Consider the following 27317-nt stretch of genomic DNA (forward strand, 5'->3'; position numbering starts at 1 on the left):
CCCGATGCGCTCCCACTGCGCTCCCGATTCCCCGGGCACCGCTCCCGATGCGCTCCCAGTTCCCCGGGCGCCGCTCCCGATGCGCTCCCGGTTCCCCGGCGCCGCTCACCTGCTCCGCACGCAGCCCCGGCCGCTCTGTGGCTCGCTGCTCCCCGGCCCCGCTGCCCCGCTTTTACAGCCCTCGGCTCGGGGCTGGCGGCTCGTCCCGCCCCGCCGGGGCGGGGTGTGCCCGGGGCCGGCCCCGCTCGGGTCCCCCCCGTATCCCCCTTGTCGCTTTCCAGCCCTGCGCTGCGGCTGGGGGCCAGGGGGTGCTTTGGAGAGGAGGAGGCTTAGGAGGGATGCTCGAGTATTGCTTCTTACTTGGCGTAGCTCCTGCGCTGTGGGCAGGTCAGGAATATCCTTGGAATGCTCCCCTGGGAATATCGCTGGGTTGAAGGAGTCGCATCGCTCTGTGTCACACCCCTCTAATGAGCAAGCTTTAATATAAATATAACTGATACGCTGCTCTGTCCCCATTGCCACTCCAATAAACACAAAAAATAGATGGGAGCTTCTTGTTCTTTCCCATCTCTGCATGGGTGAGACTTTTCATCCCACCTGTAAGGATGCTACAGTCCCAGATTTGGGGGTTCCCTGCTGTCCCAAGGTTGTGGGGGCACCTGAGAGCCTCAGGCAGTGGCTGTGGGGCTTGAAGTTATACTTATGGCAATAATGTGTATCTTAAACTCATCACACCCTAAATATCTTGGAATTAAGTAACTGATTTAAAGCACAAGAGAGCTTTTAGAGCAGCGAAGCTGTGGCTCAGCACGGATTTCTCATTAACTCCTCAGACAGAGTATTTTCTGCAGCTCCTCTACAGAAAGCTGAATATTTGCTGCTTTCTCTTACCAAGTGAGCTCCTGCAGTGTAATATTTTTCCATCTGCATTGTCCAAACCTCTCACAGAGCTCAGGAAACATATTCCAACTTTCTCATCCACGTTTCTGTTGGATTTTCCTCCCTTTAACTGACCCTCTCGTTCTTTTCTGCTGTTCTCTCAGTTCTACAACTCATCCCCTTCCCCTTTTTCCACTAGGACACCGAAACAGCACTTGATCCTTTTGCAGTCCTGTTCCTTCCTACTGTGAAATCCCTCATTTTTACCACTTTTCTTGTCTTCTTCACCTTTTCAAAGCGTCCTTGTCCTTACTTGGGGCTTTGACAGGAGATTGCCAACGTGTTGTGAAAACATTAAGCACTGAATTTATAACTGGAGTGAATCTTATAAATAAGATTTTGCTAACCCATGTCTGATATTACATGTGACAGGGGATATTAAACCCACATGGGACCTGTCAGCAGTGCCACTGTGTATTTAGCAAACTTCACAGGAATTAATTGGCTTGGAGTGCACTGCTCAGCTCCTGCCCTAGTTTGTATCTAGGAAATGATGAATTCTCTCTTTATTTTTAGACCAAGCAGTCAATAACCATCTTTATAATAAGCAATGTAGAATGTAGACTAATATTTTTATAATAAAACTGGAAGTGAAACTAAATGCAAGCAGAATTCCTCAACTTAAAAACAAACATTGAAGAAAGAAGATTTCATAAAGATGCTTGGAGCTGGAGAGTTGAACTTTTTTGAGGGGAAAGCAGTGAAATAGCAATGCAAAATATACTTTTTAATGCAAACTGAAGTGCATTCTCATTGCTATCTTCTCCATTTGTTCTGGTTTGGATGTCTCTCCACTGCCCATCATCTCCTTTCAGTATTTTATCTGAAATAGAAAGATTAACCTCAAAATTCTTACCCCACAGTTAAAACTGAGGAAATTCTGAGGCAAAAGCCTCCCACTTATTTTCCTTTCTGGCAGAGAGAATGGCAAATCATTCCTACATTAATACTCCCAGCTACACCCTTTTCGAGGTGACAATGAGTACTAGAGAGTAAATTGCCAATTCTGCAGTACAGAGAAGTTTAATTAAATATATTTTAATGTTCTCAAAGAATCCGAACTTTATTTGTACTTTTGTAATCCATCAGAGTCCTTCTCTACGATTTCATTTTTTTGCTGGAAGGGTGCAATGCTGAGGGAGTGCAGCACCGAAGGAGCTTTGGTGGCTCTGGAAGTTCACTTTTCACAATAGGACTGCGAAGGAAAAGGATGGCAGAAACTGCTACAGTGCACCTTCTTTTAAAAACATCCTTTTTTTTAGCTGTCTTTTTGCTTTGGAGAAAGAAAACAGCTCCGTGGGCTGAACGTGCTGGGCAAACGCACCGTCAGCTCGGTTGATGCAGAACCGTGCTGACATTTTTTGTTCAAAAAACCCCCCAACTTTGTTTTTAATGAATTTTTGAATGTAAAAGGCAAAAAAAAAAAAAAGAAAGAAAGAAAAGAAAAGAAATAGACACCATAGGGTGCTGAGCGAAATGCTGAACACAGTAAACATCTTTCATGACAAAGAACACAAATACCCCGCAGATCTGCTGTCAATAGCAAGTCCTAGGCCCCCTGCTTTCAATAGTTAATACCGAGGCCCCTCTCTCCCCAAGCCTTAGTGGTAACAATCACAAGCCAATGCTTAAAATGTTGACATGCTAAGCACATTTGGAAAAACCCATGTCTGCATTCCCTATGGATGGTGTAGCATAACTGTCTAACACCTAAAGAGCAGCAGTTAAAGCTGAAGTGACCTCCTCACCTCACCTCCTGCCCAGCTGGTTCTCTCTTGATATTCCCTCTCTGCCTTGCATGATGTCAGTGGACGTGGAGCTGACCCATATTTGTATTTACAGCCTTACCAGGCTTCCTGTCTCCACTGGGAAATGTTTAGGAGGAGTATCTCTATTAGGAAAAAAAGCTGTTGAAAGAGGTGTCTGTGTTATGTTCATTCATCCCCAGCTGTGTCTTCATTGTGGATTGGAAAAAGCAGCATTGATTGGAAAAACGCATCAGGAAAGTGAAATTTTGGGGAAAGGGTGAAAATAATTACAATAATTTGCTGCTGGGAGAGAGGTACAAAGAGATGTAAAGGAGAAATAAAATTATTGTGCTGAAGGTTCTGAACCCTTATCTGAAGAGAGTGGTGAGAGGCAGACAAGGATTAGCAGATTTCTGTAACAAAACTCTAAAATTTGGTTGTCTGGAAATACCCTGTTTTCCCATGAAAACCGACATCCTTTCCCTTCTTTCAGGCGGTTTCATGTGCAGGGTTTGGGATATGGCAGAGCAGTCACAGAGCTTTTGCTGTGCCAGTTTTGGCCAACTTACAAGGCCAGTTAATCCTGACATGAAAAAGGGCAGCATCCATTGCATCCTGTGCACTGAGTCACACCAGCTGCTCTCAGTCTGCCTTTGAAGACCTCTCTCCTGGCTTTTTTTTATTCCACAGGACTCCACAATAAATGATTCTGAAGTATAAATGAAATCCTATCTTTACTACAATCCGTGTGTGATGGGGTACACGTGTCCACTGAAACTTTTTTAGGGGTTTTCAAATTAAAAGGGCTGAAAAGCTTTTGCAGTTGGCTTTTAAAATTTGCCCAGCACTTTTATATCCGGTGGTGAAAGCTCCTGGAAAACTGAGGGCTGCTCCTTGCCCACTGCCCTGGCACTGAAGACTGTTCCTAAAGCATTGAAGTTTGCTCATGTTACTCTGAATTGATTTAGGATTTGCAACACCCCAAGGAGAAGAAAAGGCTTAAAAGTGGGAGTGGAATTTTGTCTGGTTTGATTCTGGAGAAAAAAGTGGCTGGTGGGGTTTGTGCTGGAATTGCAAGGCAGAGGTTGGGGGGTACAAGTGACCCATTCAGTTCCCTAAATCCCTAAAAGGCTCTTAAATCCCTGCTGCAAGCAAGCAAATATATCTGTATGACACTCCTTAGGGAGTCAGTGGTGTTGTATTTGCATACAAAAATTTCCCCAATAAATTATGTCAAAATTAAGGAATTAATGCTTCCCTGGCCAGATAATTTTCCTTGCTGTTGCCACTAGGATTTTCAGCTGTTTGCACTCTTTGAAGTGTCACTGGTTTTACTGAGGATGAAAAGGGCTCTTGGTAAATTTAATAGCACATGGTTTAGCTGGGAAAGAGTCACGGTGACGGCTGGAAAAGACACAGACGAGTTTGATGGATCCATATTCGAGTGCTTTGAAAGACTGTTGGAGCATTACACAAGTACCTCAGCCTCGCAGTACTCCGCACAAGGTTAAAGATTTGATTTGAAAGAACTTCCGCGATACTGTTTTGCCTTTGTCACACTTAACAGCGGCTAATTGCCAATCTGTCAGACAAAAATTGATACCATTTTTCTGTCTAATGTACACACAAAGAGAGCCACGGGAGAACTGTTCGCATCGCCGGCATTGGTGGTTCAGTGGTAGAATTCTCGCCTGCCACGCGGGAGGCCCGGGTTCGATTCCCGGCCAATGCAGCCGATGCTTTTCCTTTTTTTTCTCAGTTCCTTATTTCTCCTTCCTTTTCCGCTTCCGTTCCGGCCGCCAAATCCTCCTTCAGCTCCACCGGGTCTCGCCCCGCTGTTCCTCCGCCGTGTCCCGCTGGGCTGCGGGTGCCCGGGGGTAGCGGGAGGATCCTCGGGGAGGCCGCGCCGGGGAGGACAAGATGGAGGTGTAAGGAAGGGCCTGAGGGGGGAACGCAGGGCACGGGCGGGCCTCGGAGCCACCCTGCGTGGGCACAGCGGGCCTGCAGGGCCGGGGGTGCATCTCTGTGGGGTTTGTGTGCGGTATATCTCCATGAGGCGTGGGGGTACATCTATATGGGCCTGGGGTTTGTATAGGTATATCTATGTGTGGTGTGAGGGGGGGACACATCCATGTGGGCCTGTGCGTGAGGGGTGTGAGGGTGCAATAAATCCATGAGGGGTTCATTGCCCCCAGCAGTGAGTTCAGGCATTCTGTTCAATATCTGAGGGGTTTATTTTCTTTAAAACTCCAGCTGAAGCAGCTGTTGGGGCGAAAGGCGGCGTGGCTCGGCATGAATCCTGCTCTCATCCCCTCCTGTCCCCCTCCTGCTCCCTCTGCCCTGGGAGAGGCAAAATGGGAATTTTTCTTTTCGGGGAGAGTTATTCCCGTGAGCTCTGTGCAGGAGCTGGAAATGCTGGAGAAGGAAAAACCTGAGGGGTTTGTGCCAGCGATTGCAAACACAGTAAGAGAGTCGGAATTTTGGCTGGTCGATATTTCAGAGCTGTTACACCAGGCAGCGGTTTGTGCTTTCCTACCACGTGTTTCGGGCACAGAATTATAGGATTTGACCTGTTTTGAAGCGTTAAAATCTCACGAGTTCTGTGGAGCTGGTTAAATTTCTAATTTTCATTTAATTTTCATTTATCTAATGAATGGGGCACTCATGGGATGTATCCCCCAAAGTCACGGAGCTCCTGCAGCCATGTAACCCAGGGATGCTTTGTTATCATTAAATCTTCTCTACTATAAGATCTTCTCATATTAATTTATTAGCTTTAAAAAGTATTCATACTTTTGGCATTACCATGAATTTTTTTTTTTTTCCTTTCTGGTGAAGTCTTACTCTCATAAAAATTAAGTGAACTGTATAGCGGACTGCTTAAAATATACATTACAATTCATTGTTCAGAATTTCTTGTTTCCTGACTGTAAAATTGGTAGCTGTGAGTCAGGACCGAAGGAAATTTTATTTCTACTGATACACAGAACTCCTTTAAACACAGGACTGCTTGAACATACCTTACAGTACCTTGCTGTGGATTCCTTTGAATCACTACTGCAAAAGTTTATCAGTTTATAATTTTGGTATTTCAGCACAACAGAATTGTTGAAGATTTGAGACTGACTCATTGGCAGGAGTGAAAAAAAAAGGTATTTTTCTGAATGGCAAAGCGGTTTGGAATGAAAAAAGGAAAGCAGTTGTCTTAAATAATTTCATTCTTACCCTCAGCTTGATTCCGCAGCCTCATTTGCATGGCGATGTATTTATTCCATACGAGCCTTTCAGCCGAACAATTCCATATGTAATTCTCCCTATAGAATGTCTTTGATCCGTGGGGATTTCTGTAGGGCCCGGCTGAATGCAAACATTCTGAAGACTTGCATTTACCTAACAACAAAAGCTATATATGGTTTGTAAAACATGAATGAAAAACTAATGCGTGCCTGAGCTCACTTGCTGAAGTTTCACTCGGGTCAGCGAAATGGAAGTTGAAGTTCATCTCAGCGTATTTTAGAAGGTCCCTTTTCATTTAAAAACAATGATAGAACCTGTGGAAGTTTGTGGATGCATTTACCATTTGAAAGTGATGAACGTGACAGTTCTATTCAGACGATTCACGGTGCTTAACAACACATTGTACCTTTTTTGTTCTTTTTTTTCTTTTTCCTAAGCTGCTGCACAGACCTGAGAAAGGCCTTTTTTTTCCTTTTGTATGGAAACTTTCTGTTGTTGTGGCTACTGACTGCTCAGCAGAATGTGTTGTTCAGGGAATATAGGATGTTCTGTGGCAGTTTTTCTCCCTGTTTTTACTTTAAATATATAAATTTACAATATCCAGGAGGAATAAAGTCATGATGTGCTTGGATCTGCAGTCACCCTGCCAGCCTTGGATAAGGATTCTTGCTTAATTGCGACTGAGAAAGTGAAAAATGAGAAACTCAGCCTTGCCCTTCTAATACAGGAATAGGCACAAGATGGAAAGAATAAATACAGAGAAAATGCAATAAATTGGGGTTTTTTTACTCAGTACAACACATATGAATTAAAGCCCTGTTTGTGTCTATACACACACATATGTCCATGGTACTAAAATACGGTGTGCTCTTGACTAATAAAGAAAATAGTGTGTATAATCTGAATTATTTCCCATCAGTCTTTATTTTAATAAAATCAGAGGCTTTTTTTCTAAGGAAGAAGCAAAGCAATTTGGTTTGAGTGTGTGAAATTGGGTGAGTGAGTAAAATAGGGTGGCTGAGTGGAAGGAGTGTGTTGTACAAGTGGCTTATGATTTATGGGGCAAACTGTAAATATTTATGTCATAATTCAATATTTATGTCATAATTCTACTGACAGTATGGAAAAAAATATTTTCCAGATATGGCAATTGTAGAGTCACTAAAATAAGATGCCTTGGCGCTTTTACTTATTTTTTTTAAAAAAACTCTGTGTTCTTTTAGTGTCTGTGACTCAGCAAAGAAAAACTTCAAACTGTTTCATTTGGGACATAATTAACTCTTTTCATTTTTCCTTTTAGAAAAGATGCAAATGCTGCATTGCTGAGTAACTTTGAGGTAAGTTTGTCTTCATTCTGGTTTTAAAGCAGCAATTAAAAGCTGTCATCAGTCCCTTGTATAATCTTTGGAAGCTGAAAACTGGCAGTGGCAATCAGCAAAACCTGCAGGGGATTTACTCCTCCTTGCATTTGGTTGGTTTTCAAGGAAAAAAAAAAAAAGCTTTTTAAAGAAGATTTGGAAATGGTTTTGCTAGTAATGGGTACTGTGTTCCTGTATTGTGAGATTATTCCAAAGCAGGTGTTTTTCCCTCTCATTTTAAGGGAGGAAATGTTTTAACTTGAGCCAGGTAATGGAAATATTTTGCTTTGCTGATTAATGTAATTTTTGGAGCAATTTTAATAACTCACATGGTTTTGTCTGTGTTATTGTATTGCTGAAGCTGGTTTTTATTGCAGCTGCTTCATTCTATTCTGCAATAAACCTCGAGGTGTTTTATCCTGAGCTGCATCTGTCTGCAAACAGCAGAGCAGGCATCTGGTGGCTGTTAAATGGGCTTTAATGAGGACTTGGAGAGAACTCTCTTAAATTTCCTCTAAGATATAGATGATATCATGTCAGCCAAACTGGTGTTCAGTGCCTGGCTGTTAAAAACGTGTGAAAAACGTAGCAAATACGGCTTTTCAGAGCACTGATTCCCTCAAACTACCGATACCTTTCCATTTACTCCACTTCCCTGTTGCAATTTCACTGGCAAAGTCAATATTCTGTAAATCAAGGGAATGCTTTGCCCAGAGAGTTCTTTCCCTGCAGTTCTTGTGGGAGCTTGGAGTTGTCCTTTTGTGTTTGTTGTCCAAGCTCACGGCCTGAGTTTGGGATTTCAGCACTGGCAGGTGTTCCTTTCTCATAGGAAGTGCAGTGTGAAGCAATTGCAGGATCTGCAGCTGATTGTAGTCGTATTTCTCACTGTCTAGAAATGTTTGGTTTCTTATTTCTCTGCACTTGTCAGTTTATAATTCCCTTGGGGCTGGATCTTGAGTGCAGCCAGGTAAACGTGAGGGGATTAACAGTGAGAAGTGCTCTGTTGCTTTGCTCTGGGTTTTGACTTTGGATATACTGCAAAGCCTGAAGCAAAACATCTGAAAAAGTTTCATTCATCTGTGTAAAACAGTCACAGCTTTTAAAAAAACATTTTACATCCTTATTCATCACTCTGGGACCAAAACATTTTTCATTTCAGTTGCTGGTCCATCCACCAAAACAGACACACATTTTTTGTTGGTTGGCTGATAGGATTTTTCCTGTTCTTTTTTTGTTTTTTTTCATTTTTAATTGTATATAAAATATAAAATTTTATATAATTATAATAATTATAATAATTATATAAAAATTGATGTTTTATTATATTTTATGTATAAATTTTATATTCTATATTTTATACTATATTATATATAACATTGTATATTATATAGGATAAAATCTAAATTATAAATATTTTATATTTATATAAAATATATTTATATAATATATATAATATATAACTTTTTATATATTTATTTTCTAGAAAATATAAAATGTTTATTTTTTATTTTCATTTTCCTGTTGTCATATTTTTAGGTTAAATACTCTCAGATGCTCTAAACAACTTTATTTTTTCTCTTTAGGTGTACCAGTTACTTACTGATCTCAAGCAGCAGCGTAAAGAGAGTGGCAAAACCAAGCAGAGCTCTGGGCAGCAGAATCTGAACACAATCATGTATGAGGTGAGTAGCACTGGGAAAGTCCTTTTACCCATTAGCTCAAGCTGCAATAATTCACATCCTCAGGGTTGTATATTTAATAATTTGGAATCAAATTTCCCCCAAATTTCAAATGTTTTACCTGCCACTTTTCTGTGCTCACTTTGTTGAAGTTGTAGGGTAACTGTGCTGTCAGGGAAGAGTTAGCTGCTGTTATTAAAATCTATAAAAGAGTTTCAAATCCCCTGGTTTGCAACTGTTTGGTTTTGTTGGGATTTTTTCAATTCTAAATATTCCATCCTTTTAAGGCACAGGGCAGAACTCGCTGTCATCTGGTGAATTTATGGTATCACCTGATCTGATAATTAAGCTGATGATTTCAAAGCTGAGGCACAGATCACATGGTATTTTTTTATTAACAGAATTAATAATCCTGTCAATAGAAACTAATTAATTCCCAGCTAAAACAGATCATTTAAATTTTTTTTTTGATCCGAAGAAACGCAAAACCACGCATACAAATAACATCACTTGGATGCCAGGTTGGTAATAAACATCTCATCCCTTGCTAGGAAGGAATTCTAAAATTCTGTAATACAAATACCAACATTAAAAATATCCCAGATTAGCAACTTCCCAGAGCCTTGCAGTGAGACCCATTGTGTGTGTGCTGGAGAATTGTGTGAGCAGCACCATGACTGACAGGCAGCTGAAAGCACTTTGCCTTTGCTTGCATGAGTAATTCTGTTGAGCACTGAAACTACTCATGTGGATAAGATCTGGCCTAGGCTTTGGTTTTGTTTTAGTTCTGGTTTTGTTTGAAAAAGGTACAGAGTTGTAATTCCTAAGCCTTGCATTCAACAAAATAGGGGCTTACCAAAAATCTGAATTAAATCTTCATGGAGACTGACAGTCTCTTCCTGTACCTCTGGAAAAGGGGCTGAGGAAGATCCTGTAAGTAAAATTTATCAGGATGTACCTGAAATCTTTAATTGCTTTGTTATTCTATGTGTTAAATACCTATAGGAGGCTTGGGTGTGCAGCTGGTGTAAACTCTGGGTGTATTTTCTATGTTTGACTGAAAGAAAAGCAGAATTTCATCTTGCAGGATTGTCTCTGTATTTCTTCACAAGCTCCCTGCAGACTTGGATCTATTGGCACTGAAGTAACTCCAAAGGAGCTTTGTTCTTCTGTATATTTGGCATTTTCATCGATTTGAAATTGCCAAGAAAAGATGAACCTGGAAGAGAAATTACTCCTGTGAAATAATTATATTACATGACAATATAATAATTTCATTTCAGTCATTGCTGGTGAATGACAACTTCATTTTATCTGAAAAGGTCAGGCAGGGCTTATAGAAAGGAATAATAAATTATAATTATTTACAGCTCTTCATTTTGGGGTTTTATTCAAGCAACAATAAATACTCAGGAAGATTTTAAGCCACTTCCAGTGAAAAGTCAGCTGTGAACTGGAATTTTTGTGCATTTTTTTAATCAACAGATTGATTTTTTTACTCAGGTCAGATTACATTGTGTCATGTAATTCCATTATCCACCTGCTCAATGTTGTTATTTTAAAGAAAGCAAATAAATGGAACATCTGCTGTCAAAGGCAGTTGAGGTTGGTGGGTGTTACATGTAAAAAATGGATCAAAGTTTAATTGTCTCAAGTCAGATAAACATTTTTTAATAGCACAATATCCTTGCAGATTTCATAACAAGCCAATCTGCTTCTATCAACTTTAAATTGCCAAAAATACAGGTAAAGGATGAAAACAACCATAGATTAGAGAACTTAAAGAGGGATTTCTGGGCTGGCAGTGAGAATATCCCTGGCACTGAGCACATGAAAAGTTGGCAGAAGGGAATGTGGGTTTCAGGATGAATTGTGTTCAACTTTCCTGTGTGCTTTTAAAAGACAAAAGCCAAACAAGGAGCAAAACAAGGAAGCAAATGTCTGTCACAAACAGCAAGAGGATGTTCTTAGCAGACAAACCTAAAACCCACTCCTTCCCTGTCCTCTTCAACTTGCAATTTTGGGCTTTGAACAGCTCAGATAAAGTTGATTTCCAAACCTGAATTGATTTTCCAATTTTTCTCAATGCTGAGGAGACTTTTCCCAGTACTTGTTCCATACACAACTGGTAAAACAAGTGTGAAATAATACATATTTCCTTTCTGTCCCTTGCAGACACTGAAGTACATTTCAAAAACACCCTGCAGGTACCAGAGTCCTGAGACTGTCAGAGAGTTCCTGGTAGCAATGAAAGACCATAAATTAACCAAGTAAGTGGAGCTGTGCCTTTGAACAGAAGTAAAAACTCAATTAATGCTGAAAAACTGATCCCTGTGGACAGTGTGATCATCTGATTAATGGATTTTAGGTATTTTCTGGCATTATTTAAATGCTTAGCCAAACATCTTTTCCTTTGCTCATGGATGAGTACTTCCATCTTTTCTTTATGTTCTGTTTGTCCAGGATCTCTGAGATCTACATTTCAATTATTTAAATATTGTATCAACCAACCTTCCCTCCTCCCCCAGCAGTTTCTAATGAAGCTGAACATCCACTTCTTATTTTAGGAAGTTCTGCCTGGAAAAGAAAATATTTCCTTTGCAATTACAAGATTCCAAGGGCTTCTTTCCTCTTTGGCAGTGGTGTGAGTGCCTGTTCTTGAAGCACATAATCCTCTTGAAGCTCTGCAGAGTGGGACTGAAGCCTGATAGAAACAGAAATGGAATCAGCTGGCCGCTTGTTTGGATAGCTCTCATCACTCCTCTGGCTTTTAAAGCAGAAAAAACCCAATATTTAGCTGCTTCTAAATGACTCCTCCTTCACTTCAAAGGAGGAGTTTATGCTGGAGAGACAACTGAGAGTGGTTTTATTCCCTGCTGGGAGGACTCCCAAGGAGTTCATCCTCTAGGAAAGAGGCTTTTCATTCATTTGGCTCTGGCACAAAACGCACAGTGAGAGCATCTGGAGTGCTGCAGGGCAAGTTTTTACCCTGTGCAGAGCAGAGAAAGCAGATTGTCAGCTCTTTGTTAGACTTTCAGTGCCCCCTCTCTACAGACAGTCACATCCAGCACAGCTCTGGTGCTGCTGGCATTGCACACACAGGGATGCTGCTCCTTGGGAATTTTGTCCTGGCTGTTGGAATTGTGCTTGGAGTACTTTCTTTGCCAAGTCAGTTAAGTCAGTGTTTAATCCTCCTGTAGCTCATTTTATACAGCAGGATACTCGTTTCTGTAGTGGGCAAAGTATCCTAATTACTTTCTGGAGGTATTGGAGCATGGAGAAAAGAAAATTCTCTGCAATAAAAATACTAGAGGTGTAAGGAGGTGGTAATATGGCACTGAAAGTGTCTTAAAATTGGCAGCAAACTATTTCTTGAGTAGTAGTGAGCATCCTTCCCTTCTGATAATGTAAACCAGCCCTTTTTGAAGAGAAGTAAGCAGTTTAGGAGGAACCAGCGGAAGGATGTAGCACAGCAAAAAGGCAGAGTAGGATTTTTCAGAGGAGAGGGAACTGAATGAGGTAGGTGTAAAACTCACATTAAAAATCAAAGGGTTTATTTTTGTTCAAAGCTCATTTCTAAACTTCTTTCAGGTAGAATTTGACCAGGACCTGAGGGTTAATTCTTAGTGTTACCACTTGAGGTACCTTGACTGCAACTGCTCCCCTGGATGGGATCTCCAAGAGTGAAATACTAAAAAATTTCAGTCATAACAGAGAAACTTCCAGCTACAAATTCTCTGTCTCCCACAGTGCTGAGCACTTTTGTAGAAGATCTACCCAAATATTCACCTTTCCACACCTGCTTGTTCAGGGAGCTGCAAAGGTTGGAATAGTTATAAGCTTTTAAATTAGCTTTTTGACTGCTTAATTTTTTATGGGTGCTCTGAGGTGCCTTTGGGTTTAGGTATCATCCTGTCTGTCCTTTTCCTGAGGCACTGAAGCAAGGGAATTATTCCCAAATCATTTCTTGTGCATAGCAGGATGAGAGTGAAGAGCCAGCCCCTGCTGTAGGTGACAAGTGTACTCTACTTATGACCTGGCAGAATTCAGATTTGTTCTGTGAGCATCCTGTACAACTTCTACTCTGTTAATCTCGCATCTGGTAAAGGACTTCCCAACTCTGCCACGTGCTTTGCAAAATAAAACCTACAATTGTTTAGTGTGATCCAGGCACTTCTTTTTCCTGATCTTTTCCATGCAGCCCCTTGAAGCCAGAAGTGCCAGGGCCCATCTGGCAGCCCCTTCACCCAAAACCACAGAGAGCACATGGGGTGCAATTACTCTTTAAAGCACTTCATGTTAAACCACTTAAAACAGTGATGCCTCCAAGGCAATTTGGAACTACCCTTGGGTTCCTAAGCAAGGTCATTTCAACACTGCTGCTCTTGTTAAATAAATGAGACACTAAAGGCTTTGATGGTTTCCATTCTGTGGGATGGAGGTGGTGTTTAGGGATTTCATTCCAGCTATCGGCCAGAGAGCTTTCTTCCCTTTGAGAGGAAGGATCTGCAGTGTTTGCTTTTCCAGGACCTTGCTTGCATGATCCCTGTAATGACCTTTCCTCCCACTAAGAGTAATGAACTCCAGTCTCTCTTTGCTGCTTCCTTTCTGGGTAAGGCACCCCAAACCGTGCTCTCTGAGCTGGTCAGACACTGTCTCTGCAGGTAGCTGATTAGATTTAAGATGTATTTGTGTTAATTGGGGTCTGTCCTCAGACAAAGCAATCTGGTTAAAGGGTCAGAAACGCCCCATCACCCCCTGCTGTTTCCCTGCCCTTTAAATTCCTTGTCATGAGTCCACCTCTAGTCAGAGGGGAAACAAATTAAGCAGCGTGTTGGTGTTCTTAATTAGGCTCAGCCTATTTCCTAAGACGGGGGCTTTGGAGATAGAAGGATTTGCAGCTCCGCCTGTGGGCTGTGACATTCCCTGCTCAGCCTGTGATTGCTGCCCTCAGCACTAGGTTGTGCTCGTGGATGGGAGAATCCCCAGCTGGGAAGAGAGAGCAGCCAGGGAAACAGCGGGAATTGAGGCACAGCAGAGCTTTGAATCAAGGGAATTCTTATTTTTCCTTCCACAACCCTGCAGGATGTCAGGCTGCAAATGGTGTCCCTGCTCCAGTGAGAGGGCTGATAATAAAATGCTGGGAAATCCTGCAGTTCCTGGAAAATCACCTCAAATCCTTCTGTTCTCACTGATATTTGCCACTCAAAATAACAGGTTAACAGAGCAGCATCCATTTAGTGATGGATTTGTCTCATTAGTGTTCCAGACAAAAAAAAAAAAAGCTTCCTAAAAAGCAGATTTTAAAAATAAGCACCAATGCGTGCAAACAAATCTTCCAGAGTCATTTCAGAGAGCTGCCTGCTAATTGGAGCAAGTTCAAAGCCATCTAAACAGATATTTCACTGATACAGTTAAGGTGTGGTAAAAGAGCTTTTCCCATAACTTTTCATCATTATTTTGGTAAAATTGAAACTGTAGAACTGAGAAATTTTTAGAGCTAAAGCTCTGAACCCACATAATGAATTTTATTATTACCTTGTTGAGGCCTCAAGCTTTGGCTAAAGCTCCAGTTCAGTGAGCCATGTTGTACTTGGAAATAGAGTTTGCCACTAGCAGCTAATTTTCCAGTTTTAGTGCCTGGAATGGCTTCATATTTTGTAAGATATAGTGAATTGCATTGCATGAAAAGAACATTTATTAAGCTGGAGCTCTGTAATTATGGTTAAATAAAAAAAATAAAATACTTGTTCTCCTTCCTGTTACTGATAGCCTATCTTGGATCTAATTTTGGAATGACCAAATTTCCAATCACTGCATATTATTATAAATTTTTTAAAACTGGACAAGAACATTGCCCTTTTTGTCTTGAAATCAACACAGTCGAGGAAGTGTTGAGCTGAAAATCTTCAGTGCTTTTAGAAAGTATTTTCCCTCATGACTGCCAAGAACTACAGCAGATACAAACCTCTGCAATATGAAAGGCTGAAGGATTTGCTTTGTAATTTTTGTCTCCTCCAGAGCTTTCAAAATGAGTATTCGACAGCAAGTCAGGATGGTGCTCATTGAACAACAGCATCATTTAAGAGATTTTAAAAAGATGATTCCAGCTTTTCCAGTGGGAATCCCTGTGGAGAATCACAGCACCCACTGTGATTTCCCACTTTGGGAAAATCCTCCCTCAGCCAGACCCCGTGCTCAGGACTCAGACATCAAACACGAGTTGCCATGGTTGATTCAGGACTATGGGATTTATATTTCCAGCAGGAATAAAACCCCTGCTTATGTGTCCAGCTGTTACTTCATGGTTTTCCTAGCAACTCTCAAACATCCATTCCTGAGGATAAATTTGCCTCTGCACAGATGTTTGAAGGGTTTTTTTAGCTCTCAGTGCTGGATCTTGGCACTGTTCTCTCCTTACCCAGACCTCTTGCTGGAAAAACACTCTGGGAGTTCAGTAGATTAAAAAATGGGCAATACCAACACACCTATGAGATTTTGGTTAAAATATAAACTGCCAAAATTTGCTCAGTGATAATAGAAAATAGTGCATTTTGTCTGAATTTCCACAAGAGCATGGAACTATTTGTGTTATTTTTAAGAATGGATGTATCAATGTAGGAATGTGCTGTCTGTTCTGTCTGCTCTGGTGAGATCTTGAACACAACCCACTGGTGATTTTTGTCTTGCAGATCTGTTTTTTAGGATTTTTAGGATGTAACTCAACATCTTCACCTCCTCCAACACTTTCCCCTCATACAGACCTCAGACTCATTTTCCTCCCCTGTAACAGCACACATTTTTGTCCCCAGGAGCCTGAGCTTTGTGTGTGTCCCCAAACGTATCCAGAGTGTTTCTCCCTCCGCTGGAAAAGCTGCTCTTGGCTCCAGCTGAGTCTCAGAGGTGCAGGATGTGGGCTGCAGGCTCAGCCCCACAGCATTAATTACCATTTTGGGATTTCTCACCAGGCAGGTCCTGTACAAGTCTGCAGCACGGACCATTAACTCTGATTAGTGGAATCTTGCTTTTATGTGAGAAAATTGCTTTCAACTGTCACTCATCTTTTGGATGGATTCTTCTCTTGAATGAGCAGCTTTCGTGTTCCAAACTGTTACCAAAATTCAGGCAGAGCAGGGAAAATTCAGATGCTGAAGTTTGGGGGCAATGAAGCTGAAAATGTTCTTCACCTTCAGTTTGGATGAATGGGACAGTTCCCCTTTTTATTTAACAAGCATCAGTGTGCCATGCATGCTGTAGAAAGTGTCAAGATGAATTCATGGGAGCTGGAAAAAGTTAATTTTACTTTTTAGATTTAATGGCGCATGAACTAAATTCAGGCTTATGTGTGTGCCCATGCCAAACGCTGCAGTCAGGGCTGATCCTAATGCATGGTTGCCTTGCTTAAAGCTAATCTCTGATGAAATTGTGGTTATTCAGGTTTTAATTTGTGTATGTGCTGTCAGGAAATTCCAGGTACACAGAGAGCTTGGTCCTAGCAGTCCATTTTTGGGATCAGACACAGAGAGCCTGGTCCTAGCTGTTAATTTTTGGGATCACTATTAAAAAGGTGCAGTGGGTACAGAGCTCCAACTCAAACCACTGCCTTCTGCTGAGGGCTGAGCAATGCAGTTTGCTATTAAATGAAATTTAGAGACATTTTGTGAGTGTTTGTTTCAAGGGGATGCATTGCTTACCTCATAATTCCATATTAACATCTCTAAAGATCATTATGTTGGAGTGTTAATTAGTGCTCGCACTGCACAAGCAGCTCTAGATGAAATATGGCATTTATGCAGCTTCTGGGGATTTTCTTTTTGCACCCTGCTGCTTGTTCTTTTGTGATGTTCTGCATCATTTTCCAGTAGGGAGCTTTGCTGATCAAAACCAGGCATGAAATCCTTCAGCTGACACGTTTGAACATGTTAATCACTTGTAAGTTGTCTCTCATTCTTCTGTACACATTTTTTAAAACTTCAAATACCCTGAAATGATGTTTTTAGAATCTGTTTGGCCTGATGTAAAATTTCTGTCTATTCCCTAATGAGTTAGAGTGATGTTAATGGCTTATAAGCAAAAAGTCTTGGAGAGGTGACCTTTTTTTTACTGTGCCCTCTATTTCTTCAGGAAACAGGAGCAGTTTCACTAATTGATTGTTTTAGTCACAGTGTGTAATTGTTGATAATTTACTTCTGCTTGCTGCTGGGCCAGTAATCTTCCTGTGATAAACACAGCTCTACCTGCTTTAAAATAGCTCTGGATAAATCAGGTTTGCATTCTTTAGCTCAGCAACGAAATGGCTTTGCTGTTTGATCCTCTTTATTTGGCTCTGGAGTTTTGCTGGCAGGGAATTTCAAGGATATTACTTTGAAAAGAAGAAGATGAGGAAATTTATTTAGTAAAAGTCAAATTTGCTTTATCTGGAGGAGCAGTGGAGCTGTAGGATTGGGATGTGTCTTTGCTACAAAAGAGAAGAAGGAGTTGTTTGAGAAGGCTCTGATCTCAGAAGTGGCAGTGCAAGAGAAATTTGGGTAAAATATGAATTCATCACACAGTCTGGCTTTGTAAGAAGGGCTGGGCGAAGAGGAGGAGGGAGGTTTTTACAAGGAGGATCCTCAGAGAAGCTGTTTGAGAGCTCTGGAAAATGAGGCACCAATACTTGCTTGGCCAGGGAGCAAAGCAAAGAACACTGAAAGTAGCATTGCTGTGCCTCCAGCAGGCACCAAAGCAGGGAATTTCCCAGCTCTGGAGGAGAAACCATTAAATCTGTCACACATCCAGCTGAATTGGCCAGATTTTTGTACAGTAAAGAGATAATTTAATATTCTTTACTCAGCTTGCATGGCAGTGCTGCCTTTAGCTTCACTTTGACACGAGTGAGTTCTCTGTCTTATCGATTCCTTAAATCACCTGCTTTCCACGTAAAGGATTTGAATGCTCATCTCCTGTCATTGTTGAGGTTATTTTCCTGTTTTTTATGACAATGGGAGATGGCAGCAGTTAGAAACACCTCATCTTTCTGCCAGTAAAGCAGCCAGCAGTGCTCTGAGTTCAGAGCTCAATCCAGCCGTGCTCTCCAGAGCCTCATGTTGTAAACAGCAAATAGATCCGAGTGATTAACTTGGGAAAACAGAGGAGGTGTGTTCCCTGCTTCCCTTCACCAGTGGAAACATATTTTGGCTCTCCAAAAGCAGAGAAATCGAATAATAAATAAACAAATAGGAGCATTTCTTGGAGCTTTCTGTTAGGAATTGTTAATATCTCACAAATGCTGTGTTGAAAATTGACAAGCTTTTCTTCTGAAGCTGAAAGTCACGATTAAAATGGACATTTTAGCTGGACCATCCAGCAGGCAGCGGCAGAGGCCATTTGAAATGAAATTATATCTCTGAGGTATCTCCAGACACACAGAAATCGTTGGTTGTAAACATGGAGTGATCTGTGTTCTCTTAAAAGCTGTGAGGTTGCCTTTTTAAACAACCCCCAGGGGAAAACCCATCAGAATCAGCTTAAATACACTTTAAAGATGCCCTATAAACAGTAATAAATTCCAAGCTTTGATTTTGCACGTTGCAGTTCCCTGCTGTAGCTTTGTATTTGCAGTGGGCTAAAAGGATGAACAAGTGGCTGCCATTGGATGGGGTTGTAACTGCTTAGGTATGAAAATTGTTCTTGTGGCTGTGTGTTCATAGCAGAAGTTTTTGATCTCTCCTAAGTTGTTCAACATTTCTGCACAGCATTAACAAAGCAGCAGTTAATTAATGCTTGCACAGTAACGATCTAAGAGTCTCTGCTTGCCACCTTGGGCTGGAGGTGGCAACAGCAGCGTGGCTAAACACAGGAAAGTACCCAGAATATTAAAATATGCAAATCATGGCCATTGAGCCACACTGCAAACCCAGTCAGGGTTATTCCTGGCAGTGACATTTCATCCCTAAGTTATCAGGAATGTGTTTGCATCACTCCAGGCATTTGAGGGGATCCTCAAACCACTCACTAATGTGGATTGTCTTACCCTGTGCTTTTACCCAGGGCAGAAAAGCTGCAGCTGCTGAACCACAGGCCTGTGACTGCAGTGGAAATCCAGCTGGTGAGTAACAATGCCTGGGCCTGTTCAAAGCTTAACTGGAAGCAGCTTTAACCTTGGAGATCAATTGAATAATTGCTTTCTCATGGCCAGTGATTGAATGTATCCCTTTATGCACATTTTACATCCACGGTTTCAAATCCATTCAGTTTCCTGTCAGAGCCCTCCTCAGAGTCCTCTCAGACAGATTCTCCCCCTCTGATTGCTTCAGTGTCACACACTTAAACTGCCCAAAGCAGTCATTAAAGGTGATTTATTAAAGTATTGCAAATAAGAATGTATTTAATCTTTTTGCTGCTGCAGCTCTGTGATGGAATACTTCATTTTTTGACATTTTCCCTGATTGTTGTGATGGCAGGGTTACACGAAAGTCAAAAATTCTAAAAAGAAGTGAGCAGTGATGCAGAATGAAAAATGGCTATAAAGAGACTTTTTGATGGAAAGTAGCCATTGTCAATCTAAGAATAATTCAGATATAAAGAGGGATTGTCACTACATAGAAATAGGTGCTTACATTCTCTCAAATATCTCCTCAGGAATACAAACCCCTGTGGTAATAAAGAGATTGTTATAATCAGGATATTATTTCAAGAAAGATCTCTTGCATTAAGAACATCTGGTTGCAATCTTCCCCTGAAGTCAAGCTGAGGAGGAACAGGATCATATTTGGCTGCAAAAAAAGGGAAGGATTAAAGAGGGACCAGTAGGACAATTTTTCTTCTGTCACCAAGGAGCAGAGATTAAAATGCTGAAGGCATCTCAGAAGAATGATTCCAGCTGAGGAATTAATGCTGTGTTTTGTGGCTGAGGAGATCAATGTCCATCAGCAGCCCAAGCAGGAGCTTTAAGGCTTTAAGTTAGAAGCCATGATTTGGAGCCTGTCTCACACCTTTGTTAGCTTCATGTGCTCAGACAGATTTATTTTATTGCCATCTGCAGGGTTTTCTTCCCTTCTTTAAATGCAATCATCTCTTGGGCTCTCAGGTGACTGCATGGCTTTGTCTGTCTCTTCCCTCCTGTCCTACCTGGTTCATTGTTACCCTACCTACCCATAAAATATTGAAAATAGTTTGCTCCCATGTCATGTTTGAAGAAAATTGAGAATTTGGGGCCTTTCTATCAGGTGTCTGTAGAGTGTCATACTTTAGATATTCCAAGTTCTATAGCATCAAAGTTAAATAAAACTAATTGCTGAATCTTAGAGAACACAGACACAAGATTTGAGTTCAGTGTCAATTCATTATTGATCCAAACCCTTCTCTGATGATCTAAAACAACTTGTGAAAAATGTAATATTTGTACCTTGGGGGCTTAGCCTGAATTTGTATCTTCATGGAAATACTGGGGATGCAGCTGCTCCTGTTCCACTGTGATTCCCCTGTAATTCCCAGGGCAAGTTTCCCCCAGATCAGTATCCAGTGGTGTGAGTTGCCTGGATTGTTAACACTGGGTCAGATGAACCCTCCCCAAAATCGCAGCACATCTGAAAGTGCTTCCATCAAAGCCTTTGGAGCTCAGGGGCTGCTGGGGAACTGCAGGTTGGTGTTGTTACTGAAATCCAGAGCCTGGGAGAAGCAAGGTGATAATTCTGCTGTTCAATTGCTGGCTTGGATCCTTCTTTTGATGAGGACAGAGGTTGTAGCAATCACTGAACACACAAAATCTGCCTTCTCTGGGTATAAAATAACACAGAGGTCACCCACACACATTTCCTGCAGGAGAGTCCATTCCCTGCAGCTGATGGATGAGACACAACCTGCTGAGAAGTGAATTTTGGCTCTAAAATGGCCTTGATTCTCTTCTCACTGAACTTGCCCCTGCCTCTCCAAAGCTTTGAGTGGCTGCTGGACCTGAATCAGAAATAAATGATGGGGGAAACTTCTGAGCAGTTTCTGGAATGGGGCACATCAATCTTCTTTTTCAGAAAGCTTTAAACAAAATGCCAGACGAGTCAAAGCTGTCTCTCACTTGCTCAGTTTTGATGTCTCAAACTTCTACTCAGTGCAGCCTGACCACAGAATGGAGTCTAATTTACCTGACAGGCTCATGGGAGAGGATAATTATAATTATTGCTGCTTTTTGCCTTTCCAGCTTTTTAGTTTTTTTACTCTGCCTCTACTAAAATTCTGTATTTTTTTTTATTCCCTATTTTTAGCTGTATGCAAACAATAAATCCATTTTGATAACGTTATTTTGCAGCTAAAAAAGCAAATTTCTGTTGTGATCTTTTGATATCAAGGTCTTTTGTAAGCCTTAATGCATAAATTGCTGCCATTGTCCATCTTTGTCTTTTCCAGCCTCTGTGCCAGGATTTATTTTCCAACAACAATAGCAACAAAAGGAGCATGAAATTCAAATTCCTACCCCACAGGGTAAATCACTGTACACATTGCAGCTATCTTGACCTCCTGTTTTAATCTTTAACATATGTTGGGCCTGGCTCAGTGATTCCCAAAAGGAGGAAATAAAAAGTGAGGGATTTTCGTGTCTCCATGAGAGTGGTTCAGCTTTACTTGATGCTGGTGGGCTTGAAGATGAAGCATCATCTTTTTCAAGGAACAAATTACTCCACGTTTTTCTCTCTGAGTGGAAAAGCAGATTTGAATTTTGTGCTTTTTAAAGCTGTATTTCCACCTTGGAGAGTTTCATTCCTGTGTGCATAACCAGGCTGGCACGTTGGCTTTTATTGGAAAATAATAACGGGAAGTATTTTGGAAAACAAGATCTTAAGAGGCTTGAAACATTTTATTTTCTCAACAATGTATTTTGCCTTCCCCTTGGTTAATTATCTCTGAGGGACATGAATCCAATCATTCAGTCTTTTATTTCTTTTTTTTTTAATGTGCTTTTTTCCTATTAGTGTGGTGGGGCTGAGCAATTTCAAATCACTGCTTAAAAGAGGAAATAACAGTGATTTTCTTACCAAACATCTCCCTCTTACACTGGAGTTAAATTATGTGCTTGATTGCTTTGGAGATGATCAGAGCCCCCATTTCCTTTATTACTGATTATTTTTAAATGGAATTCTTAGCTTATTATTCAAATAAACAACAGCTTTTAACCCACAGGTTCTTCTGTGATGCTGAGGTTTGTTCCCCACCAAATATTGAGAGAATTTCTCAATTCTTTCAGGACTTTTGGGGGTTCTTCAATGCGGCTTTATTTATTCTTCATTCTTTATTTATTGTTCTGTCTCTGGAGACTAAACCAAATAAACATTAGCATGAAAGCAGCACAGAGAGGAGGATGAGGTCTCTTAAATTCTGCTTTTATTTGGGTAAGCACTAAAGACAAGGTATGGCTTGAATTAAGGATGTTTGTCCTTGTTTCACTGGGTAAAAAAAGGAATTTAGACAATCCTGAGTGTCTGTGGGGACAGATTTGGTGCTCACATTTGTCCATGGCACTACGAACATAGATTTGCACCTTAATTTATGAATAACCACTTTGATCCCCAGGATTATCTTCACAGGCTGGCTGTTAATTTCTGAAAATTAAATTTGAGCTGCGGAGGGAACATGCTGCTTTTAGTTTGAGCTGGGAGAATTTGATGCCAATTAATTGATAAAGTTTTGCTGATTCTTTCTTTGATTAGATATAGAGCATTGTGGCAACGAAATGGGAGCATTTATGAATCTGTTGCAATGGAAATGGAGTAACAAACTGCTCTAATTTGGGTGAAATACAAATGATTAGAGAGGCCTGAGCTGAGGGAATTATCCTGCCCGCATTTCACAGATAACACACACTCTCTGTGTTTATGAAGGACATTGATGTGCTGCAGCAATTTTTCCTAAACCCCTGGAGTTATTTTGGGATAGCACAGCCTTGAATGCTGAAAAACAGCCGTGACTTGGGAATTATTTAGGACATCAGGGGGCTTTTAATGCATAAATGATATTTCTGTCACACTGCCCTCACCCAAATCTCCAGATACTGAGGGCCAGCAGCACTTTGCTCAGACATACCCCAAACTTTTCACATGGCACCATCTGTGAGGGGAAATTATTCGCATTTGGGCTGTGTGGCACTGCCAGCATCAACATCTGAGCTCATCCACTCAGCTCAAATATTTGCATTTTTGTTTTCTTTACTATAAACTTTGCATTCCTGGCTGCTTATGGGCTGAGTCTGGCTCTTGAGCAGTTTCAGCCGAGTGCAAGGCTTTTTGCTGGAGATTTTCTCCAAGATTGGTGAAATTGCTGCTGGAAAAGGAGGTACTTGGAATACAATTGGGGGGGGTTTGCTTCGTAGGCTTCTTCTTGCACCTCCTTTCTCTTCTCAGCACCATATTTCTTAGTGCTATCAGCATCAGAAGTATTTTGTCTCACAGTTATAAATCAGGAGGCTGTGAGAACAGCTGTTGAATGTAGAATGAGCCTCTGAGTGACCTGCTCTTCCCCCCGAGATCTGTTTTCTTTTAGGACAGTTTCATTTGCCTCTTTATCTGCATGCTGTCTGTGCCTCATTCTTGAATTTTCCCTTTTGGCTCGTTGCTTTGCTGCTTCCTCACTGCTTATGTTTTCATAAATCAGGCTCAGGCTGGTTTTCACTTCCTGGAAGAGTGAAAAAAATTGATTTTCACAGTTTGTGCTTTTGATCCTTTAAAATCTTGAATAACATCACAACAAAATAAGGCTGAAGCATCAACTTGACTAAGAAGCTGTCTGTCCATCCTGCTAAATGTTGATTTGTGTCTGTTGGTGTGTGAGCTGCTGGAGAGGCACCAAGACGTGGATTTGCTGGAGCAGTTGAAGGAATTCCCATGTCCCTCTGGATCTGTCAGCAGAAGGGAATTTGGAGCTCCACCCCCTCCTCAGTGCAGGCATCTCCCTTTAAAGACGCTTTTCACAACGTTTTAATGAGACAGCACTTACAGCACCAGAGCATCTGAAACACCAGAGATGATTTCCTTTCATCAGCTTTGTGCTCAAGTGGAATTTCTGGGGCTGCCAGAGCAACCCCCGGAGCTGCAGTGTCTGTCCCTGCAGTTTGTCAGCCTCGTGCTCTGCCAGAAAAATTGACATCAGTGAGGTTGTTCATACTGGGAGTTGGGGCATTACTCATTGGGAGTCACTGGGGAGCAGCGAAGAAAACAGGGATTAGACTTGTTCTGCCTTGAATTCTGAAGTTGCTAAGAGCTGGTGCTGATCTAGAACTCCCTGGTTTTTATTTGCCAGCACCTAAGGGAGAAGGTGGAGGGGAAAAAAGGGAGAGGAGATACAGATATAGATAAAATGGGAAGAGGGTTGGACTTTATGTCATGCCATAAATCAAATCTAAACAAGGCCAAGTGCCATTTTTCTGAGGGATGGTAACAAATGTGGTTCAGTCATCCTACCTGGAGGCATATTCCCTGTCCAAAGCACCTGGGTTGGTTCTTTGTACAGCTCCTGCTCCTACAGCACCCACCCCACCTTTAAAACCCAGTGTAACAAGAATGAATAACCCCATAATCCAGTCTGAAAGCCAGGCTGATAATCCTCTCTGAAATTTAATAGCAAAGGTCATCTGGAGAGGAGTGATTTGTCAGCAGCAATGGCACCAAGGAGTGGGTGGAACAGATTTTATCATGGAATCACACAATCCCAAAATAGTTTGGGCTGGGAGAGACCTGAAAGAACATTTAGTTCCATCCCCCCTGCCAGGGACAGGGACAACTTCCACACTTCGTGGTGTGATGCTGATGCTCCAAGGTGTGCTGAGATGATTCCCTGTGGGAATTGCCTGGCAGGAGTCAGCTGCCAGCCCTGCAGGGGTTCTTCCACCCAGGGCAGGAGGATTTTGACTGTGTTTGAGCACAGGGTGTGCAGAGGAGCAGCTGCTGGGAACCAGAGCCAGGGCTGCTGTTCAAGCCAGTATCCTACAGTAGTTGTTGAGCTAACAATGCTTGGAAAGCCACTCCACAGGGAATTTCATCCTTTGATGGGAATAGTCCCCAGAAAGTCGTTTGCAAATGGAAATTCACTGTCTGCCTTTTGCTGAGGAGTGGATTCTCTCTGTGTGTGCTTCCACGCCAGGATCTGTGGATGACTCTGATGAAAGATGATCAGATTGTGCAAAGAGGGCTCAGAGGACTCCAAAGAAAAACAGAAATTAACTGAATGTCCCACTCTGCTTTTCAGAAGGCAAGAGGCATCTGAAGAGCTGGCAATTCACAGCTAGAGCTGATTAAACCTGCACTGACTTGGAACCAGCATTAATATAAATCACTGCTCTTCAAAGGCCATTTTCAAGGACTTGGTATAAAAAAAGAAAACTCAAACCCCACAATCCTAATTGGTTTCATTTCTGTTTGAAGAGTTCTTCTGACTTGCTTTTCCAGTCCTCTGACAAGCTTTTTTTCCTTTTAACAGCTGCCTATAAATTAGGGCAGTTGTTTCACTGGTAGCAGTGATGTAAAAGTTGCCACAGCTCCACAGTGGGAGTACATCCCTAATTAATCTTCTGGAATCATGGAGCTGATTCATGACAGTGTTTTTTGTGTTGCTCAGAGCTTTTAAATGTCTTTATATCCTGGAATCTCCCAATCCAAGCAGATTCGAGTGGAGTACAGCTGCTGTAGGATGAGGTGGTTTCTTTTATGAGCTGATTATTTCCAGTGTAGGTGCTGGATGAGATGCCAGGATTCCGGGAACCTCTCTCAGGGTATCCCATGAAAACACAGAAACTTGGGGAAAGAAGGTCTGGAAGGCGGGGCTGCATCTGAGCTGTAGGAAAAGCCAGGCTCAGGACATGGTTGAGAGAGGCTTTAGGATAAGGCAGGCTGTTCCCAGTGCGATGTTTTCCTTGCTGTAAAGAAAGCAGGATCTCATTACAGAGTGCCAATTGTCGTGGTTAACAATGGAGTTCTTTCTTTTTTTCAAAATACTGCAAGAGCCCTGCTTTGTAAAATGCTTTTGTGATGAGCTCAGGCTGTGTCTTGACAAAGTCTTCCCCACTGAGTTGAGTCCTTCTCTCTGAGGGAGCAAGTGTGGATTTAATGATGCCAATGGGGGTTGTTTTTGACCTGCAGATGGTGGAAGAAAGCGAGGAGAGGCTGACAGAGGAGCAGATCGAGTCACTCCTCCAGACAGTCACCAGCATTCTGCCAGGGGATCCAGAGGAACAGCAGAGAGACTCAGCAATGGCAACAGAAGACAAAGGTGACCAGGCATAGGAGGCACCTGGCAGCAGTTTCAGAAGAGAACCAGCTGATACCAGTCTGGGTTTGATACCAGTTCAATCCTGTGTTGGACATAACTGTAAAATATATTCAAATTTTTATGACTTGGAGGTGATGAGGGAACCAACTGTTTACAAGCAAGCAGGGAAAAGGACATTAGTGTTTGGGTGTTTTGTCATAAACAGGGGTGACAGTGCCAGAGTTTGCAGTGGAGCAGCCTGAGGAGTGCTGGGGCTCAGCATCTTTTGGGATTTTTCCATTTCCCATGGAAGGACAGCTGGACATTTGAATAGGCAGTGTTTGAATCAGCATAGCAGTGCTGCAGTGGGAATTCCTTTCAGAGGCTTTGCAATTGCCCAAGTGCCTTCCAGAGCAGGAGCTGCCATGCAAAGCAAATTTTTGGGGCCCTTTGCAGAGCTGAGCACAGGCAGGGATGTACAGGAGCTGCTTAGGGTCTGGCCAGGCACTCCCAAATCGTGGCATCCTGGAATTGAGAGGATCTGAGGGAGGGCAATTTAAGGATGTCTGACAGTCCCTCCTCAAGAAAAGAAATCCAGATCACCCAGCAAATTGCACTGAATTCAGAGGGGTTGAAGCTGTGAAATCAAAGCTCAGCAGAATATTGAGGTGTCTCTTTTCCCTCTGAACATTTATTCCAATATTTACACACAGACAAGGCACTCCTGTGATGGAGGAATAAATGAGCCAACACTGAGCCCCTAATCTGGTTTGGAAAAACAAGAGTCAGTCCTGGATGAAGCAGAATTTCCTGAGCTTTTTTGTCTGATTAAGGATTTCAGGATCAAGTATTTCATGTTGAAAGCCTTGGTGATTATAATAAATCATTTGTGTGTGAGTATCCACACACAGTCAGCCACTGGTTTCTGTTGTGGCTGCAGACCATTCTTTTATAATTATGATGATGTACTGGAAATAGAAATAAAATTTTAAGTACATCCTGGGAGTTTCGTGACTTACAGGCAAGATGAAGTCAGAATATCTGACTTTTCCCTCCCTCCTCAGCTCTGTCATGGGTTTATTTTATGTTTTTATGCAAAGAGTTTATGCTTTCTGAGCTTTAGTTGTGTGGTGTATGAAAGGGACTGA

At 41.8% G+C, this 27317-nt stretch overlaps 2 protein-coding genes and 1 non-coding gene across 4 annotated transcripts in view; 2 read left to right on the forward strand and 1 right to left on the reverse strand.

Annotated features, from left to right (window-relative positions):
* Positions 1–196, reverse strand: part of LOC121663626 (argininosuccinate lyase) — a 7828-nt gene extending 7632 nt beyond the window's left edge. Inside the window, exon 1 of the mRNA XM_042026084.1 lies at positions 110–196. The gene's annotated coding sequence lies outside the window, so the exon portion shown is untranslated. The remainder of the gene's footprint in view (positions 1–109) is intronic.
* A 4152-nt stretch (positions 197–4348) lies between these two features.
* Positions 4349–4419, forward strand: TRNAG-GCC. Its single transcript has one exon. It is a non-coding gene; the product is annotated as a tRNA-Gly (tRNA).
* On the forward strand, positions 4367–27166 carry LOC121663629 (CGRP receptor component). 2 transcript variants are annotated; one of them, XM_042026091.1, is made up of 7 exons: positions 5803–5839; positions 6205–6207; positions 7225–7261; positions 8866–8964; positions 11137–11231; positions 18991–19048; positions 26061–27166. In XM_042026091.1, the coding sequence occupies exons 4-7, from the start codon at positions 8956–8958 to the stop codon at positions 26202–26204; spliced, it is 306 nt and encodes a 101-aa protein (XP_041882025.1). In that variant the 5' UTR covers positions 5803–5839; positions 6205–6207; positions 7225–7261; positions 8866–8955; the 3' UTR covers positions 26205–27166. The 2 variants fall into 2 exon arrangements, with proteins under 2 accessions (XP_041882024.1, XP_041882025.1); XM_042026090.1 differs by lacking the exons at positions 5803–5839; positions 6205–6207 and adding an exon at positions 4367–4615.
* Positions 27167–27317: the final 151 nt, after the last annotated feature.

The sequence above is a fragment of the Corvus kubaryi genome, unplaced genomic scaffold, assembly GCF_017639235.1.
Source record: "Corvus kubaryi isolate FWS band 111438036 unplaced genomic scaffold, C.kubaryi_AGA036_p1.0 37284, whole genome shotgun sequence".
In the NCBI taxonomy this organism is placed as follows: domain Eukaryota; kingdom Metazoa; phylum Chordata; class Aves; order Passeriformes; family Corvidae; genus Corvus; species Corvus kubaryi.